Source organism: Phyllobates terribilis, unplaced genomic scaffold (assembly GCF_046119375.1).
Source record: "Phyllobates terribilis strain yellow unplaced genomic scaffold, ASM4611937v1 Scaffold_5__5_contigs__length_657084704, whole genome shotgun sequence".
Lineage (NCBI taxonomy): Eukaryota > Metazoa > Chordata > Amphibia > Anura > Dendrobatidae > Phyllobates > Phyllobates terribilis.
The window spans coordinates 250,220,122-250,239,299 of NW_027362765.1; the positions used below are offsets into that span (position 1 = coordinate 250,220,122).

A 19,178-nucleotide genomic window follows, 5' to 3' on the forward strand; every position below is an offset into this window, starting at 1 on the left:
TGGTGTTCAATGGGAACTGTTAATGTGTAATTGGTGAGGACGTGGTGCAGAAGTGGAGGTTCTCCAAGAGTGGGTGGTGGGACTGTGGAAGGTTCGAGGGGTGGAGGCGGAGCTGGGTTGGAGCCTGGATGGAGCCTCAAGGGGGCCCTAAAATTTTGCCAGTATGGGGCCCTGAAATTCCTGGGGCAGCCTGAGTGTAGCAGAGAACACACCGGAATAAGGTAACACACTATAAAGCATCAGAAGAACACATCTGTCTGTGCCTCTCTCTTTCACTTCTCCTCACTTTGCTCCTCCCTCCCCAGCCTCCCATCTTCATTGACTTTAATAGGCAGATGTAATCTGAAACATCAGTGAGCTGGCAGCTTTTCTTGTTCCGACCAAGGTTGATATTATCAATTTTTCAGAATGAATGCTGTAGATTGTGAGCCCTCGCGTGCAGGGTCCTCGATCCTCCTGTACCAGTCGCCGACTTGTATTGTTCAAAATTTACTGTAATTGTTTGTGCTATGTATATCCGTTTCACATATAAGGTGCCATAGAATAAATGGCGCTATAATAATAAATAATAATAATGAGTACAAGAGGCAGGGAAAACACGGCTCAGAGGTGGTAAAGGTAGAATCACACCCTGGGAAAAGCTGGTACAATTTAATGTACATTGGTACAGTGTTCAGAAGAGAGAACAGCACACCTGTAGGACAGTACTGAACCACATCAGGTTTTACTGCAAAGTCTCCCATTTTTCCAGCAGAACTTAAAGTGTACCTGTACTCTATAATCACTTGTACTATTCATTTATGTAAAGCTTTTTGACCATTTAAAGGGACTATGTCAGTGTCATGCACCTGGGTTCAAACCCTTGAGCCTGTGCTTTGTGGTCGGCCTCTCTGTTCGCCGAGCCACAGAAGAGACACCTTTTCCCTGAGTGTTTAGTTTCGGTTATCCTTGCTTCAGTCTTTTTGGGTAACAGGTGTTTGCATTTACTCATTTGTTTGCCCTTTCACAATTCAGGTGTGTCTTTATATTCTTTCCCCCTGCTGATATTTCTTCCTGGAGACAGTCTCATTTGGATGTCCACCCATACTGCTATCGTTTAAGCCAGTCAGTGTAAGACCAGCAAGGGTTTATTTCTTTGCTGTTTATGTTCTTTACCCTGCACCTAACTTCCGCTTCTTTTTAGAAAGTAGGCAGCATATTCTCTAACAGTACCTACTTACCGTAATCCTTTATTTTGTATTTCTTGTTTTGTTTTACTCACTCTGGGATTTCTTTCTATTTCAGCACACTTTCCCTTCTGTAGGTAATTTGCACTCTGCTCTGCCCTCCAGTTCTTTAGGAGGAACGTGAAGCACCCAACGGCCTTTCAGGCAGCATAAGTCCGAGTTGCCATCATCTAGTCTGTGGTTAGGGCTATCTCAGCTCAAGCAGGAACCACTAAGACTGCGGGGTCAGGATCTCTAGTCTGTACAGAAACCGGCAGGGTCAGTTGCAGTTTTTAGTGTGTTACCTATTTTCCCGAGGAGAGTTGCTACACTATCATAACAGTGAGCACAGAATGACTGTTCAAACCAAGTACAAGTGCTCGATGCACTCTTGGCGTGGCCAAACATTTTAGCGCACCTTCACACCTACTTGTTTTTTCTCTATATTTCAACTGTCTCCTCTTTGATTCACAGCTCCAGCTTTATAGACCAAGAGAAGGGTGGAGAGAGAGGAAAAACAAGTAGGTGGGAAGGTGCACTTATATGTTTGGCCATGCCAAGAATGCACCAAGTGCATCTACTTGGTTTGAACAGTCATTCTGTGCTGACAGAGTCCCTTTAAGCTAACTTTTGTAGAGAACTGTAAAAATCATATATCAAGAATGATGTTCAGCATTTGACCAGAACATAGGTGATATTTGGACCAAATTATTGTGACATAATAATGTCCATCTAAACATTGCTCCTGTCTTACTAAATATTGTAAAATTCTGCATTACTACTTGCCCCATCATGATTTTTTTCACCAAACTATTCAACATTGTTATATATTTTATTTGGCGCATTAAAATTGTGTGCATGCATACTGTACCTGAGCTAACCTGCTCTGTTCCTCTAGAATTTGAAGAATTCCATGTGGTCTGTCTGTAAGCAACCTCAAGCAGGATTCGTTGCCCTCTGCAGAAAATGGAACCCAGCACAGCCCCTCTCTGACATATTCAGCCTTTGGTGTTTTATAGAAATAGCAGAACATCATTAAAGAGAATGTTGCAAATACTTTCATTACCACACAAGGTACTTTGGTTGATTTACCTGTTCCTGAGAAATAAGACTTTCTATGCTGTGGCCCCGAATTTGCTCATTTGCAAAGTTCCTACATAGTTGCTCCAAACTGTTAACACCAAGATTCTGTAATACAAGTCAAAGTTATTACCACAGATACCCTCCATTGGTGGAGACTGGAGAGAAATGATGAAGTGGACAGAAAACTTGTGTCAATAGAATACATAACTGAAGACAATGTGAAGAGTTTGGTAGAAGATTTAGTAGAAAATTTTGACTGCATCATTCTTGTTATAACACAATGGCAAGCATACAAAAATTGTATACAAAATTGTAGCCTTTAAAAATGTACCAGACCCTATAACAATTCTCATTGTTTGATGGAACCTACTAACCAACTCCCTAAACCACCACAGTTACAAAATACATAAATACACTTTATCTTTTTCGAACTAATGCAATTAAGTTCAAAAGGGGACAAGCATCCCTATAGAAATGTCACAGGTATTTGACGTTAGAACAATTCGTTTTATTTCTATTTTTATCCGCACAAGTTTACTAGTTACACTCATACTAGATTAGAAGAATAGTTGTAAAATTTTCAGCAGTCACTTACTGGGGCTCAGAGGACTGTGTGCCACGCTAAAAATCCTCGAGGACATCAGGTTGCACCCAAGATGGTTGAAAAATCTTGCACCCAAGATGGCTGAAAACTCTTGCCTGAACCAACTCTGTTGCCATGGGTCAAATATAGTCTGACCATTTCCACAGCATGCAAATATAGGTGTTTTCATATTGTTGCACCAACCACTTGTGTAAGCAGCTTAGTAATCGCAAAGAACTTCAGAGTTTCTAGGGAAAATACTTTTGTGTATAGGCATTACATTGTTGCCAAACACCCTTTCCAGGGACGCCTGGTTTTGGGCTTCATATTATTGCCACACCATTTATATAGATCATTGTTCTTCTGTATGATCCTTGATATAATTGATTCTCAAGGGGAATGGTGGCTATTTCTGTTATACATTTTTGGGAGAGTGTACCTATTCTTGATCTATGTCATTATCATCATTATCTGAATTCTCGGGTTATTGATTACTCTGTGATTTCCGGACATGGTCTTCTCTTATGGTCTTTGTTTTTAATTGTTTTTTGTTTGTCAGTGTTCATTAATAAACTTTGTAATTTTGATACTATCGATTTGACCCTCGGTGTGCATATCCATTTTGCATTGTCTCTTTCCTCCTCTTTTTTGCCATACATTATTATGTCAATGTAGGATTTAGCACCCGTTAAATTAGTATTATATTTTACGACTAGTGCATGGTGCACCCCTACACTCATATATTTACTATTACTATGTTTAACACCTTCTTTTGGGAGCCAGTACCTGGGGCCAATAACCGATAACTCTCAGCAATGTCCTTGGTAGAGAGGCTACTTGTACAAGGGTCTTTTTAAGGATTCCTTCAAATTATAATGGTACTACAACTCTATCTTAATAGTGTTTTATTAGCTACTTTACTGTTTTCATACTGTTACATGCTAATTTTTGTACAAATTGAATTGAACTGGTAGAAGAAAGAAAATTAAAAACTACCTCAAAGCCACAGATGTCAATAATGCCTAGCGATCTGTCCGTCTCTCGTGCACTGAGCCAATCGTTTCCTTTTTCCAAAAGCCAATCAAACAGAAGAGCATAGAGTGTTTGAGCGATAGAATCCCTGGCAAATATAGCAAAGTTGTCAATCATTTCTCTTTTTGATGTTCTTGCTATATCCAGTTTTGTTTTATTAATCTCAGAGAGTCAGTGCTGAGCTTACCGAACATCTATGGAGGCTTCTACTGAAAGGGGGGAAAGAACCCGGTCATATGAAGTCCTCTAAAACAAGAAAGATTTTATCAACATGATAACTCATGCAACATTAATCTCAATTGTAGAATAATATAAGAAAAACAGTTGTAAATGACAATTCACACTAAAGTCTCTTAAATAAGTATCGATTAAAATTTAGTAATGGTCCTAAAGTCCTGTCCCTTCAGTACTACAAACCCCATACTGTCTTTTAGAGATCTGTCTATACTCATTAGTCTATATGCATCTGTCGCAATATATGTTTTGTTTGTTTTTGCAAAAACTGATATTAGAGGTTAGAAATTGAAATAAAATTGTCATTTATTTATAAAAAATATTGTTACCAAAACTGTTTTTAAGAAAAGTTACGTAACGAAAAAGGAATATCAGGAAGCTGGACTGGAATTTAACAATGAAGGTCATGGTTTTGATAAAAAATAGACCACAATTAAAGGAAATCTGTCAGCAAGCTTTTTGTCCCCTTATCTGAGAGCAAATACCCTGATTCCCGCGATGTTTCACTTACTGGGCTGTTTGCTGTAGCTTTGATAAAATCACTGTTATAGCAGCAGTAGATTAACACTAGAGGACTAGTAAACCTGCTGCCATGTAGTCCTCCATATTAATGAGTTCTGTATAACTCCGCCCTCACTATTATTGGCAACTTTCTGCTTATGCACAGTGTATTTACAACAATGTCAATCAGTGGTGTGGACGGGGTATGAAGAGTTTAGCATTCAGATAATTGTTAGATTTGCAGTAAAGTAATTTTATCAAAATTAGACTAAGCAGCCCATTAAGTGACACATCACTGGGATAAGTGTCCCAGATACATTAGAGAGGAGTTGGCTGAACTGGAAAAGCTATCGTATTTGTAGGGGGCTCCAAACTCTCCTCTGAAAGATGAGATCAGAACAGAGAAGAATCAAACAGTTGAATTTCAAAGCCCAATCCTTTCATTCTGCCAGCAAATAATCTGCCTCCAGAGGTGTCTAAAAGGCCATAGCCCCACTATCAGTCAGTATTCAGTCAGTATTTTTTCTCAGGAGTGGGAGCCAAAACCAGCTGAGGAACAATCAGAGAAAAGGTATAACAGAAACAAGTCACCAATTCTGCATTTATCACCCACTCCTGGTCTTGGCTCCCACTCCTGAGAAAAAATACTGACCGAATACTGATAGCGGGGCCGTGGCCATAGTGACAATATATGTGTTTGCCCAGCATAATATCAGATGAGAAAGAAAACTCACTAATATGACACATATGCTATAACTAATGGCCAATCTGACCTGAAACACCTTAGCGATGAATTTTCCCTCTAATTTGCTATTAAGCTGGTCTTCTTTTAATGTGCAAGAAATAAAAATGTTGTATGTTATGATGAAACCAGATGCTGGTTCCCCGAGTTTGATAATTTACAATGTAGCAATCACCTAAAATGGCACCGAAATTCTTTGAAGCAATTGAAAACATTGATACAATCCATCACTCTGGTAACTCACGGTCCTAAAACGAAGTCTTAGCGTCCTGATGCTTTGCAACACGGGGAGCTACATTCACAATGATCCTGCATTAAGGCTTTATTCAGACATGAGCTTTTTTTTTTGTTGTGCGTGGGAAAAAATGGACCAATTCTCATCAGTATTGTAGATCAGATTTTCATCAATGTTTGGTCAGTTTGTTCATTTTTTGTTTTAATTTTGTATTCTTATTGAAAACTTTTTTATAAAAGAAACAAAACAATGAAAACCCATACCGCCCCATACAAAAAAAATCCGCATACAGAACATATTTCATAAAGTGCATTGCTACTCTAGCAACAGTCCAGCATATAGCAGAAAAAAGGGTTGTGTTAATACATTCAGGAGAGAGAGCAATGAGACAAATGATAAACTTCTAACAAAACCACACCACTCCCGTTCCTCTACTCCAGAATATATCAAATATTTAATAAACTCCAAAAAACAAAGAGGACAGGTATACTGCCTTACATCATCCTCACCCGAGTAGGAAGTCAACAAAGTACTATGAATGTACCACTTATCCCTGTCCACCAGGAATAACAGTTTGTCTGTTTTTACCATTAGTGTAGCATGCGTGATTTTCTCATATGTCAAAAATTTCTGACCGGCAGATACAATACATGTCAAAACATTAGTAGTGCAGTGTATTATTTAAATAATAAATACAATGCATTTTCAAGTTCCCTGGTTGGATTAATAAATAATGCAAAAAAAATATGTTTGATGTATATTACTCACTGTCACATGCTGAGTAATTGATTTCTGAAGGGCCTCAGGTGATATCTGTAGAAGACTGGCCACAATTCTAATCTCTGTAATCCTGAAACCAGCTGATGCGCTAATTGTATCGCTCTGGAATTACACATAAAACAGGTGAAGCAGAATGTGTAAAATAAATATAAAAGAAGAACTGATCGCTGTCAGTGATTAGATCCAATTATCACAGAGATCACAGGCCAGGAGTCACACAGAACCACCCGCTGTGATCTTTGGAGCGAACAGCTCTCTTCTGCCTCCTATTGTCGGAATTGGCAGACAATCAACTAAGGAGGACGCAGGCTGTTCCCACTAATTAGTTATTGGGAAACTAACAGTGAGCATATGGCATATACACCTCAGGATTCCAACGCATGGAATATGTGTATATACCGCCGTACGATCACTGCTAACTCAACGATAACCCCACACTACTTGCTGCCAACTCCAGACGGTTTTTAAAATACAGGCTGACTGAACGCCTGGAATAGGTAGTGTATGGCTTTCAGGCGAGGTGCCATTATGGAACAAAAGGAACAGAACTAATAAGTTTTATATTTAATCCAAAGGGAGGCGGTGTTTATGAAAAATATACAAAAGATTTTACAAAGGGGACAAAGCAATAAAATAAAAAGGGTTAACAGAAGAACTTCCTATACCGATCACAGAGACGATTCAGTTTAGCCGAAGGAGAGCACTTTGATGGGCCATTTAATTGAATGGGGATCCTGCATATATGAACAATGTATCTCTCTACACGAACGCAGATCATAGTTCGGCTGGATTAACCCCTGAGTCCCACCCACACACTCCCCCATGATGACCTCACCTGGGCTAGGTTGTGGGCTGGTCTCAGCCCTTCATGATTTTATGATACCCCCAACTTATGCAATAACTCCTCTCTGGATGATTGCAGAAGTTGGAGATTGATGCCATATTTTTTATCAGAATTTTATCTTTACTTAGAGACCAATCATGGCATAGCTGTTGTCAGTTATCTGGTAACTGTGGATTTATGGCTCATAGGCAGGTGCTACAGATATGAAAAAAATATGCATTTTCTTCCCCACCTTGCCCCGGCGATGAAAATGTATATCCCGCCCCTATCGAGTTTATAGAAATTCCAATATTCTATATTTTCTTTTTGTGCCTCGGTGTCCAGCAAATATGTGTGGATGAAAGGAATGTGCATCTGTGAAGGACAATAGCTATTTCTAAAGAGTGTGAGATATTCCTTTTTATCCTTAACAAGCCTTTTCCTATCTATTCAATCTGTACTCTTTGTCTATATGCAATACACATCCTCGTTTAGTCATCTGGCCCATATGTTAAACTGTGTAATTCACTAGACTGTCAGCTCTCGCATGTTAATTAAGCTGGTTCACTATTCAATTTCCTACTTGTATTCTATTGTACAATCCTGCATCTAATTGTCAGCTCAGATTGCAAATGGCCGAGGGAAGGAGGGAGGGGTGCGAGTGATTTCAGAGTTTTTTAATATTTTCTATGACAATCACAATGAAAATATCTTACATGAAAGGAAGTAAAGCAGATGTTCCCCAACTGCAGAATGGCACTCAGGACAGTCCAGATGGAAGTCAGCTCAATATTAGAAAGGCCAATCCCACGAAGACATTTTTCAACCATCATGAAGTCCATTTTGTCATTTTTTCCTGGAAGATCACATGCTCGACCCTCAAAAGTCATTAAGTGAATACATTTCACTATATATTATGGTTTTAATTTCAATTAAAGAAGCAGTCCTATTATGTTGTTTTTCCTTAAACCCGTGTAAATGTTAGGGTATTGTAGTGTTAGTGATCAGCCGTCATCAGTGGCGGCAGCCGCTGGCCGGAAGTGCTCACTTGCAGAGCTGCTCCATCTAATAGTAGTGGCCAGGGCTTGGTCCTAGGCATCCACCTCATATTCAAATCAATAGGAGGCGAATGTGCAGTACCCTACAGCAGCCACTACAAGTAGACGGAACAGCTCAGCAAGTGAGTACTTTCAGCCTGCGGCAGCCGCCGGGAGCAGCTAGTCGGAGGGGGTGCTGAGTGTCGGACCCCAACCTATCAGGATAAGCCATCAATGTAAAAGTCTTTTTAGAGATGCACCAATTTATCAAACATTGTGCAGCACTTTGATAAATTTGGCACAAAAAATGGCAACAATGCTCAGCAAAATTGACTTAAAAAATTCTACCATGATAAGTTCTTCCCTAAAGGTTTATACATAAGTTATGACATAACTTGCCAACTTTTTGAAATGGCCTTGCAAGAGATTATTACTTACCTTTTTAGCCCGCTAGGTTCAGGGCTAGTCCCCGGTACGCATTAAAGTTATACCCGTGGATTTGGCATATGATGTGATTGCAACTCACCTGATTAAGATAATAGTAAGTTTCAGGTTCCTGCAAAAGCAACCTCTGCTTCTCATTCTCTGAAAGTCCATCAAGCATCTCGTAGAAAATGTGGAAACCCCTCTCAGCCAAAGCCTGACATAAGAAAATTGGTGGTAAATGACATATTCTCTTTGTGTTTTCAAAGAACTAAGCAAGAAGAAGTTTACCAACCTGGAACACAACCCGGCTCTTTTCCAGCAGATACTGAGTCACAGAGCACCCCACTAATGAGCCCCTAAAGACATGTAAGCAAAGGAGTATGAATTATACTATACATTGCCCACATAAGTCGGACCATGTTAATATCTACAGTACCGTATTTGCACACATCAATAGTGACATTCAGTGCCCATAGAAAACAATAGTAAAAAAAAAAAACAGTATGTACCGCAGTCTATTAACCCCTTCACTCCTGGGCAACTTTCTGTTTTTTTGTTTGCTTTTTTTTATTACTCCCCTTCTTTCAAAAGCCATAACTTTTTTATTTCTCCAGTCATATAGTCGTATGAGGGCTTGTTTTTTGAGGGACAAATTGTACTTTTGAATAACACCATTAATTTTACCACGTAGAATACTGGAAAACATAAAAAAATTCCAAGTGCAGTGAAATTGCAAAAAAAGTGCAATTCCACAATGTTTTTTTTAAATTTTTTTATTTACCATTTTCACAGTGTATTTATTTATTTAATTTACTCACTTATATAGCGCCATTAATTCCACAGCGCTTTACAGACATTATCAGCACTGTCCCCATTGGGGCTCACAATCTAAATTCCCTATCAGTATGTCTTTGGAGTGTGGGAGGAAACCGGAGAACCTGGAGGAAACCCACGCAAACACGGGGATAACATACAAACTCCTTGCAGATGTTGTCCTTGGTGGGATTTCAACCCAGGATCTGCAAGGCTGCAGTGCTAACCACTGAGCCACCATGCTGTGTGGTAAACTGACCTGGCAATATGATTCACCAGGTCATTCAACCAGTTTTTGTTTATTTAAATTTTTTTTTGACTTTGTCGCCATTTTCCGAGATCTGTAACATTCTCATTTTTTGGGATCTGGGGCTGTGTGAAGGTTTATTTTTTGCTCCCTGAGCTGACATTTTTATTGATACCATTTTGGGGTAGATACAATGATTTAGTTGACTTTTATTGCAATGTTGCGGCAACCAAAAAAACGTAATTCTGGTGTTTTGATTTTTTTTTCTCATTACGTTGTTTACCGATTGGATTTATTTCTTTTATATTTTGATAGATCGGACATTTCTGAACATGGCAATACCAAGTATGTGTAAATATATTTTTTTATTGTTTTTTTTTAATGGGGTAAAAGGGGGGTGATTAGAACTTTTGTGTTTTTATTTTTAAACTTTTTTTTACTTTTTACGGTATTTAATAATCCCCTTAGGAGACTTGAAGCTGCGATCTTCTGATCACTTGTGCTATACAAAGAAGTGCTTCAGCACTACTATATATAGCAAAAATCACAATTTCTTATGAACGCCGGCCACGGATCCACCTATGGCTGTTAGAGGCACTTGATGGCATATTAAATTAGCCATCAAGTCTGGGGAAAGATACTGGCTCAGAGTGTGAGCCCGTATCAAAGGCAATGACACGGCTGAGGACGTAAATATACGTCATTTGTCGTGTAGGAGTATATACCTTCCAAAAAATAATACATGGAATGTCTGGGCAGATAGAGTTCCCAGGACTCTACAAAACCCAGATAAATAGTGCCATTTACCGTCCAAGTAACTATTATTTTTTAAATGGTTTTAGTCACACAGCACAATATTATTTTGTGCCTTTTTGGGCTAATAGTAGAGTTGAATAAGGGAGCATACTATATTGATGGACCTTCTTTAAACCCTTAAAGCGGTTTTCCCACAAACAAAAGTTCATTAAAATCAATGGCTGTGTCTGACCATACAGGAACATGGTCTGATCATACCACAGCTCCTGGGCAGGGGAGGAAGCAAAAGAGTATACAGACATTACAGCACGGGATCACAGAGGATTCATTTTGTGAGGTAAAACATTTCACTGTCTGTTTTTAAACATTGTCTTTTGCATCCTTCCCCTGCCCAGGAGCTGTGGTATGATCAGACCATGTTCCTGTACGGTCTGACACAGCCATTGATTTTAATGAACTTTTGTTCGTGGGAAAACTCCTTTAAGGACGTAGTTAATTTTCATTTTTATATATGCGTTTTTCCAAGACCGATACATTTTTAATTTTTCCGTTAACATAGCTGTATGAGGGCTTATTTTTGGTTGGATAAGTTGTAGTTTTGAATGGTAACATTCATTTTACCATACGATGTACTAGAAAATGAGAAAAAAACTCCAAGCGGGATGAAATGGTGAAAAAAATATTCATTTACACCCTGTTTATTTGGGTTTTGTTATTTTGGCTTTATTCTGTGGCAAAAATGACCTCGCAACTTGATCATCAAGGTCAGTTTAATTATGCTGATACCAAACACTAAAGTTTTTTTATTTTACAGAGTGATGAACAAAAAAATATATTTTTCCTCCTATTGGCTTTTACCGTATGGATTAATTAATTTTATATTTTGATAGACAGACTTCTACGAATGTGGTGATAACAAATAAGTGTATTTTTTATGTCTTTATTTTTAATGGGGAGAAATGGGTGGGATTCAAATTTTTTTTTTAATATGCTAAAATAAAATTACTTTTTTTTAGTCCTTTGGGGATCTTGAATCTGAAATCATCCAATTGCTTTTACTGTTTCTGTGGTTCACATGAGTACCAACATGGGAGCAACAAGGGCTTTCAGCTTTCTCTCTGTATGTTTGTGTCCCCTTTGTGTCAACAATATAAATTGAATTATCAGCATTTCATTCATAAATCATGCCCCTTTTTAGAGGCGTCTTAGATGTCATCTACTACTACCTACATCCTGGCTCTGATGAGGAGCTTTCAGACTTGGTGTCCGAGGCAGCACCATGTGTAAATACAGCTATGTCTTCTTTTAAAGTAAATTTAAAGGTTACGTGACAGCTACAAAATCGCTATTTACTTGCAGATGTAATGGAAATCTGCAGGAAAATAGTATTTTAATCATGTTTGGCAGTGTACCTGGAACATCAGGTAGAGACTAGAGAGTAAAAAAAATGAAGTTTTAATGTTCCTGTATCTGCTCAGTTCCAGGCATCGGGGCGGTGGAGGAGTTGCAAGGTTCTCCCTGTAGCCGCTCCTCTGGTAACACAGCAAAACATGGTTAAAACTCTATTTACTTGCAGATGAGCATTAATAACTTTTCTGTAGTTGATAAGTTCTCTTTAAGACAATAATAATGAATGTACCCATATAGTTGCGAGATAAAAAGTATCATACAGCATGTTGACTAATGGTAGATACCGGTGAATGTAAAGTAAAAGAATTGCTCAAAGAAATTAATCTGACTCTAGCCTTTATTTTTCAGAGGCTTTTAATGGTTGTTATGGGAAAATATATTTCCTTTTGCTAATGTCCACAGGTTGCATATAAATAGCGATGTACAACATATTCAATTTGGGCCTAATTTATCAAAACTGTCTGAAATCAAAATTATATTTGTTGTCTAGTCTATAGAAACCAATCAGAGCTCATTTTTAATAAAAAAAAAAAAACTATGGTGAAATGAAAGGTGCTCTGTGATTGGTTGCTATGGGCAACAAAGACAATTTCTTTAAGACAATTTTGATAATGCCCCTCTTGGTAAGTAAAACAGATTTACATGCCTTGCACTATATTTATTATGCATCTTAGACACTTTCAGTGGTCCTACTGAAAAAGATGGCCTGCGGGAAAGGGCCATGGCTTTGTAGGAAAGGGGCATGACCTAAAATATGCAACTCTCTGGTCCAGATTCATCAAGAATGGAATTGTTCACGCATCTTAAAAAATTAGGGGGGTCTTAAAAGTGGTGTATGCCTCTTGCGCCTAGCCACAAATCTTACTCCAGTTAGGAACTCGAGTAACATTTCTGGAGTAAGGCATTCCTCAGCTTATGATTAGATAAGCAAGCAGTGTCAGGGCCCATTCCACCCCAGCTGTCAATTTTGGCCAAAACTGGAGTGAAAACGCCAAAAGTTGTAACATTTTTACATAAAAATTTTGAGACTTTTCAAAGTGTCTTTTGCCAGATTTTTGGCATAAGCACTTTGATGAATCAGAGCCAATTCCTGGTAGAAAGTAAGCCAACTAAAGATGGTTATGTAATGTTAAACTGTTAAATTTGGTGCACCTTTAAAGATTTGAATTAGCCACTGTAATACATTTGCCTAATCTCACATCTTGGCTGATTTTGTGCTGGCTAAAATATGACAATTTTTAGTAAATAAGCCTCACTGTGTCCAGTGTAAGCTTAGATCTGGGAGTCTGTAGATGTGCCAAATTAACCATAGTAGAACTCGCTGGGTACTGCAAAGTTAGACACTTTAATTTAGACCATTCATTTTCACCAAAACCTGTTGCATGAAGATCATCATAAATTTGTGCAAAACTTCACTTTCCAGAAAAAAAAGCATTGGGTCCATGATAATTCTTTTTGGCACAAAAACATAATAAACCTACCTAAAAATTTTGCTCCAGATTTTTGGTGTTAAATATTCCCGAAAATCATCACAAAAACTTTAGCAAATGTGGCCACTGTGTTAAGGGGACGGTTGCAGACAACTTTATTATAATGGAACGCAACCGAACCCGGGGTCCGCGATGCAGCCTGGTGGACTGCTGCCGAACTCCTTCTGGGTGTGAAGGAAAAAACTAACAGAATATCAATCCCTTCCGTGTTACAGCACACTGGAACGGGTATAGAAATTCGCACTATCTCCGTTAGCAGCATGAGAGATATGCGGTAAAAAACTATCTGTAGTCCTGTTACAGCACAGAGACTACACTGGCGGCGCTAGGATGCGTGTGTGACTACGCCGACGGGTACACGTGCCTCCAACCGGCGTGCTACCGGGATGAAGATTACTACTCCACGTGGCTGACAGGTGATAACCGTGGATAGGAAGTCTGCAGGCTGCTCGGGGTGTTAGGCGACCCCTTTGGCAGAGCCAGACTGCTAGACGAAGCTACCTGCCTATTTCCACTAGCCTGCCTATTTCCACTACACCTGCCTGGAAACTACACGTGGAACACAGTCGTCCACACAACTGCATACGGCTCAATGATCAGTCCGCGCTGCCATGTTTGTGGGCAGGCCTTTTAAAGACTAAGCCCTGCCCACCATCGCGCCATTGGTGACGCCACCCGTGGACCAATCAGGCGGTGCCAGGTCACCGGGTCAGGTGGTTGCCAAACCACCAATCACGGTCCGCCAGGTCACGGGCATGCTCAGTACCGAGAATCCTGGACTTAGACTCCAACAGCCCTGCCTCCCTCCGCAACCTATGCTTAATATTGCTAGGCACAAATACCCAAGAGACAATCTGTACATCTCGTGGACCAGCTAGGCGTTGGGGCTGATGATGATACTGAGCAGCATCATCCCTGGCTGGACCAGAATGGGAGACCACAGAAGGCCCTGAACCCATTTTAAATCCAGCAACAGCCCAACGCCTAGCAAATTGTGTCTAGAGTGTTGACAGTATTCCGATAAACATATTGTCCAAATAGTGAATACAGTGGTGTGCTGTACCATGTTGGCTTCAGAGCAATGGTTGCCAAATTTGGTCCTCAAGATTAACTAATAGTGCATTTTTTTAGTTCTCTTCATAGTCTAACAGCTGAAATCATTAGTGATACTCTCGTATTGGTTGCTAATTATATACATGAACACTGTATATACAGCTGGTCAAAACTGTAATGCAAAAATACACATTGTACATTTTGATGTTTTTTTATTTCTGAAGGTGCAAATGAAAACATCAATGTTTTAAGTGATTTGTCTGAATCCAGAAAAAATACCTTTGAAAGAACATCTGAAGAATCTGACCACAGCGAGTAGAATTACAGTTCAACACTGTTTTGGCATTTCCAAAACTTTCCAAGACAGTAAGAAAGTCAAAGATCTAGAAAATAAATTGTTCAGAAGTATTATTATATATAATTCAACTCAGAAAACACCTGAAGTGCATTAATAGTATCTACTGTAAGCAAACATTTCAAAGGGTAAGTGGTTGGGTGTCTTCACATTTTCTATAAATATGTAAATCGCATTATGGTGGCTGAATTATACTAATTTTTTTGGGAATCTGATGGAACACTATGATAATTATTTAAGCTAGCTAAAAGAATGTTTACATTTTACATTTTTTTTTAAGAATGTGCCTGCATAATATTGATCAGAAATCTAATAAACATTTCAGATAACACAGGTCTAAAAGGATAAAAGTTATTTGTGATTTTTATATACTTTCAATCGCTGAACTCAGTAAAAATATCTAAAAAGTTCTATCACGTACAGTTTTTTCACAAGCACTGGCTCCATAGGCTTTTTGTTCACCATAGTTTGGACTCTTTGCGTGACCTTTAGTGGATGATTTTTGTGTCATTTTACTGGTTAAAAATTAATGGATGCTGTACTGCGATTGCTGCTGTGGGCAGAGAAGATTTTCTTAACCCAGATTCCAAAGAGTGTGCTGGTGTCTATAGCATGCAATCCTATCATATCTTTCATTTCACCTCAACAGTATAAAAAATAAAACCTGTGCTGTGATTGGTTGTTATGGGCAGTAAAGACGGATTTTTTTTAGTCACAATTCATAAAAGTGTGGTGGTGTTCATAGCAACCAATAAGAGCACAGCTTTCATTTTACCTCAGCAGTAAAAGAACTGAAAGCTGCACTGTAATTGGTTGCTATCGGGAGCAAAGGCAGATTTTCTTTTAGACAGAGGTCATAAGAGTGTGGTGGTGTGTTTACCACAATTCCTTTCAGTATTTAGTGGCTGTTGTGGATTAAGCTTCTGTTTCTAACAAGGGGGTGTCGTAATTCACCCGACAACTTTTTCTACATTTGCGGTTGTTTTGTAGTGAAGAAACAACAAAGGAACATTATGGCTTCGTTAGAAAAGTGTATTATGCCTATTTTGGTGTAAAACTAGGTGAACAAGACAAGTCGTTGACTCCACATGTAGTGTGTTCAGTTTGTGTAGAAGAACTACGACAGTGGTCTAAAAGGAAGAAAGAGAGCTTTCGTTTTGGCATGTCTATGATCTGGAGGCAACTGTGAATTCATAGTGATGACTACTACTTTTGTATGTGTAACGTGAAGGGATTACAGCGCACCTGTCAGCATGATTGTGCTCAGTAAACTACATACACTGTCAGGCGGAGGGATTGACCACAAGGATCATATACATGTTTGATTAAGTAGATCAGGACAAAATAACACTGTTCAATGTTGATCAAAAGGCAAATCAAAAAGGAGAAAAAACGTATAACGAACAATATCTGAAAATACCATAAATTTTATTGATGCAAATCATTAAAAACATACAAAATTCCAATGGCAACAAATATATTAGTGGTGGGCCAAGAAAGGCACCACAGATAGATATCCACATGAGGAGGAAGCTTATAAATAACGGTACAGACAGTCAAGAGAGGTATAGCAAAGTACCCACTCAAAAAATGAATATACAGTGGTGGCCAAAAGTATTGGCACCCCTGCAATTCTGTCAGATAATACTCAGTTTCTTCCTGAAAATGATTGCAATCACAAATTCTTTGGTCTTATTATCTTCATTTAATTTGCTTGCAAGGAAAAAACACAAAAGAGAATGAAGCAAAAATCAAATCATTGATCATTTCACACAAAACTCCAAAAATGGGCCAGACAAAAGTATTGGCACCCTCAGCCTAATACTTGGTTGCACAACCTTTAGCCAAAATAACTGCGAACAACCGCTTCTGGTAACCATCAATGAGTTTCTTACAATGCTCTGCTGGAATTGTAGACCATTCTTCTTTGGCAAACTGCTCCAGGTCCCTGATATTTGAAGGATGCCTTCTCCAAACTGCCATTTTGAGATCTCTCCACAGGTGTTCTATGGGATTCAGGTCTGGACTCATTGCTGGCCACCTTAGAAGTCTCCAGTGCTTTCTCTCAAACCATTTTATAGTGCTTTTGGAAGTGTGTTTTGGGTCATTGTCCTGCTGGAAGACCCATGACCTCTGAGGGAGACCCAGCTTTCTCACACTGGGCCCTACATTATGCTGCAAAATTTGTTGGTACTCTTCAGACTTCATAATGCCATGCACATGGTCAAGCAGTCCAGTGCCAGAGGCAGCAAAGCAACCCCAAAACATCAGGGAACCTCCGCCATGTTTGACTGTAGGGACCGTGTTCTTTTCTTTGAATGTCTCTTTTATTTTCCTGTACACTCTATGTTGATGCTTTTTCCCAAAAAGCTCTACTTTTGTCTCATCTGACCAGAGAACATTCTTCCAAAACGTTTTAGGCTTTCTCAGGTACGTTTTGGCAAACTCCAGCCTGGCTTTTTTATGTCTCGGGGTAAGAAGTGGGGTCTTCCTGGGTATCCTACCATACAGTCCCTTTTCATTCAGACGCCGACGGATAGTACGGGTTGACACTGTTGTACCCTCGGACTGCAGGGCAGCTTGAACTTGTTTGGATGTTAGTCGAGGTTCTTTATTCACCATCCGCACAATCTTGCGTTGAAATCTCTCGTCAATTTTTCTTTTCCGTCCACATCTAGGGAGGTTAGCCACAGTGCCATGGGCTTTAAACTTCTTGATGACACTGCGCACGGAAGACACAGGAACATTCAGGTCTTTGGAGATGGACTTGTAGCCTTGAGATTGCTCATGCTTCCTCACAATTTGGTTTCTCAAGTCCTCAGACAGTTCTTTGTTCTTCTTTCTTTTCTCCATGCTCAATGTGGTACACACAAGGACACAGGACAGAGGTTGAGTCAACTTTAATCCATGTTAACTGGCTGCAAGTGTGATTTAGTTATTGCCAACACCTGTTAGGTGCCACAGGTAAGTTACAGGTGCTGTTAATTACACGAATTAAAGAAGCATCACATGATTTTTCAAATAGTGTCAATATTTTTGTCCACCCCCTTTTTTAGGTTTGGTGTGGAATTATATCCAATTTGGCTTTAGAACAATTCTTTTTGTGTTTTTTAATTGAAGATAAATTAAATGAAATGAAGATAATAATACCAAAGAATTTGTGATTGCAATCATTTTCAGGAAGAAACTGAGTATTATCTGACAGAATTGCAGGGGTGCCAATACTTTTGGCCACCACTGTATGCTTCCTATGTCTGGACCACAGATAGGCGTTAAAGTGCACAGTGCATTATACAATTTCAGAAAAAAACATCCCACACCTAAATACATATACAAGTATGCTATCACTACTCACATGTGTTAGTCAGTCTATGGTGCTGCCCCTACACGCGTTTCGGCGCTGTGCCTTCTTCCGGGGGTGTCATTTTTACAAAATTGTATAATGCACTGTGCACTTTAACACCTATCTGTGGTCCAGACATAGGAAGTATATATTAATTTTTTGAGTGGGTACTTTGCTACACCCCTCTTGACTGTCTGTACCGTTATTTATAAGCTTACTCCTCATGTGGATATCTATCTGTGGTGCCTTTCTTGGCCCACCACTAATATAGTTGTTGCCATTGGAGTTTTGTATGTTTTTAATGATTTGCATCAATAAAATTTATGGTATTTTCAGATATTGTTCGTTATACGTTTTTTCTCCTTTTTGTTATACACTGTCAGGTGGGCGACATTACACTGATTAAAATGATACCTTGGTTGGTTAAATCCATCCTGTGGTTCTTGTGTAATCTTTACTTTCAGTTTGGAGATAATGATATGCTCGTGTTTTGGGGTGGGACTGTGGGGTGGACTCTATTCGGTGCTCTGCTTACATATTCATCTGTATGCTCTTATGACAGCTCACTGATCGTTCACTGACCTGCCTTCTATTTTACCTGGCCCTGCACTACTAGATGCATTATGTAAAATAGGAGGCAGGTCAGTGAAGGCACAGTGAGCTGTCATAAGGGCATACATGAATATGTAATCAGAGCACCAGATAAAGCACACCCTCCCCAAAGCACGAGCATATCTACAAACTAAAAGTAAAGATTAAGCAAGAACCACACAGGACGGATATTTTAAATTAGGGCATAAGAAAACCTAAGAATCAGTTATTGTATTTGAAAAAATTTTCACAAACCCAAATTTTGCATACCTTTGTAATTATCACTTAAAAACAGAGGCTACAAATCATTTGCACATAGCAAGTATCAATTGTAACCTTTCTCCTCTTGATTATCATGGTTGTATTACATTATATTGCCAAAATATGTTGACTATTTTGCATACAATGAACTCATACTTGCCGTCATTTGAGAACTGCC

At 39.1% G+C, this 19,178-nt stretch overlaps 1 protein-coding gene across 1 annotated transcript; it reads right to left on the reverse strand.

The window, feature by feature from the left end:
• Nucleotides 1-4,930: 4,930 nt before the first annotated feature.
• LOC141271534 (unconventional myosin-XVB-like) lies at nucleotides 4,931-15,316 on the reverse strand. Its single transcript, XM_073681588.1, has 7 exons — nucleotides 15,227-15,316; nucleotides 14,730-14,833; nucleotides 8,974-9,037; nucleotides 8,782-8,895; nucleotides 7,935-8,096; nucleotides 7,472-7,593; nucleotides 4,931-5,018 (listed from the first exon to the last, which is right to left on the reverse strand). The coding sequence occupies exons 1-7, from the start codon at nucleotides 15,314-15,316 to the stop codon at nucleotides 4,931-4,933; spliced, it is 744 nt and encodes a 247-aa protein (XP_073537689.1).
• Nucleotides 15,317-19,178: the final 3,862 nt, after the last annotated feature.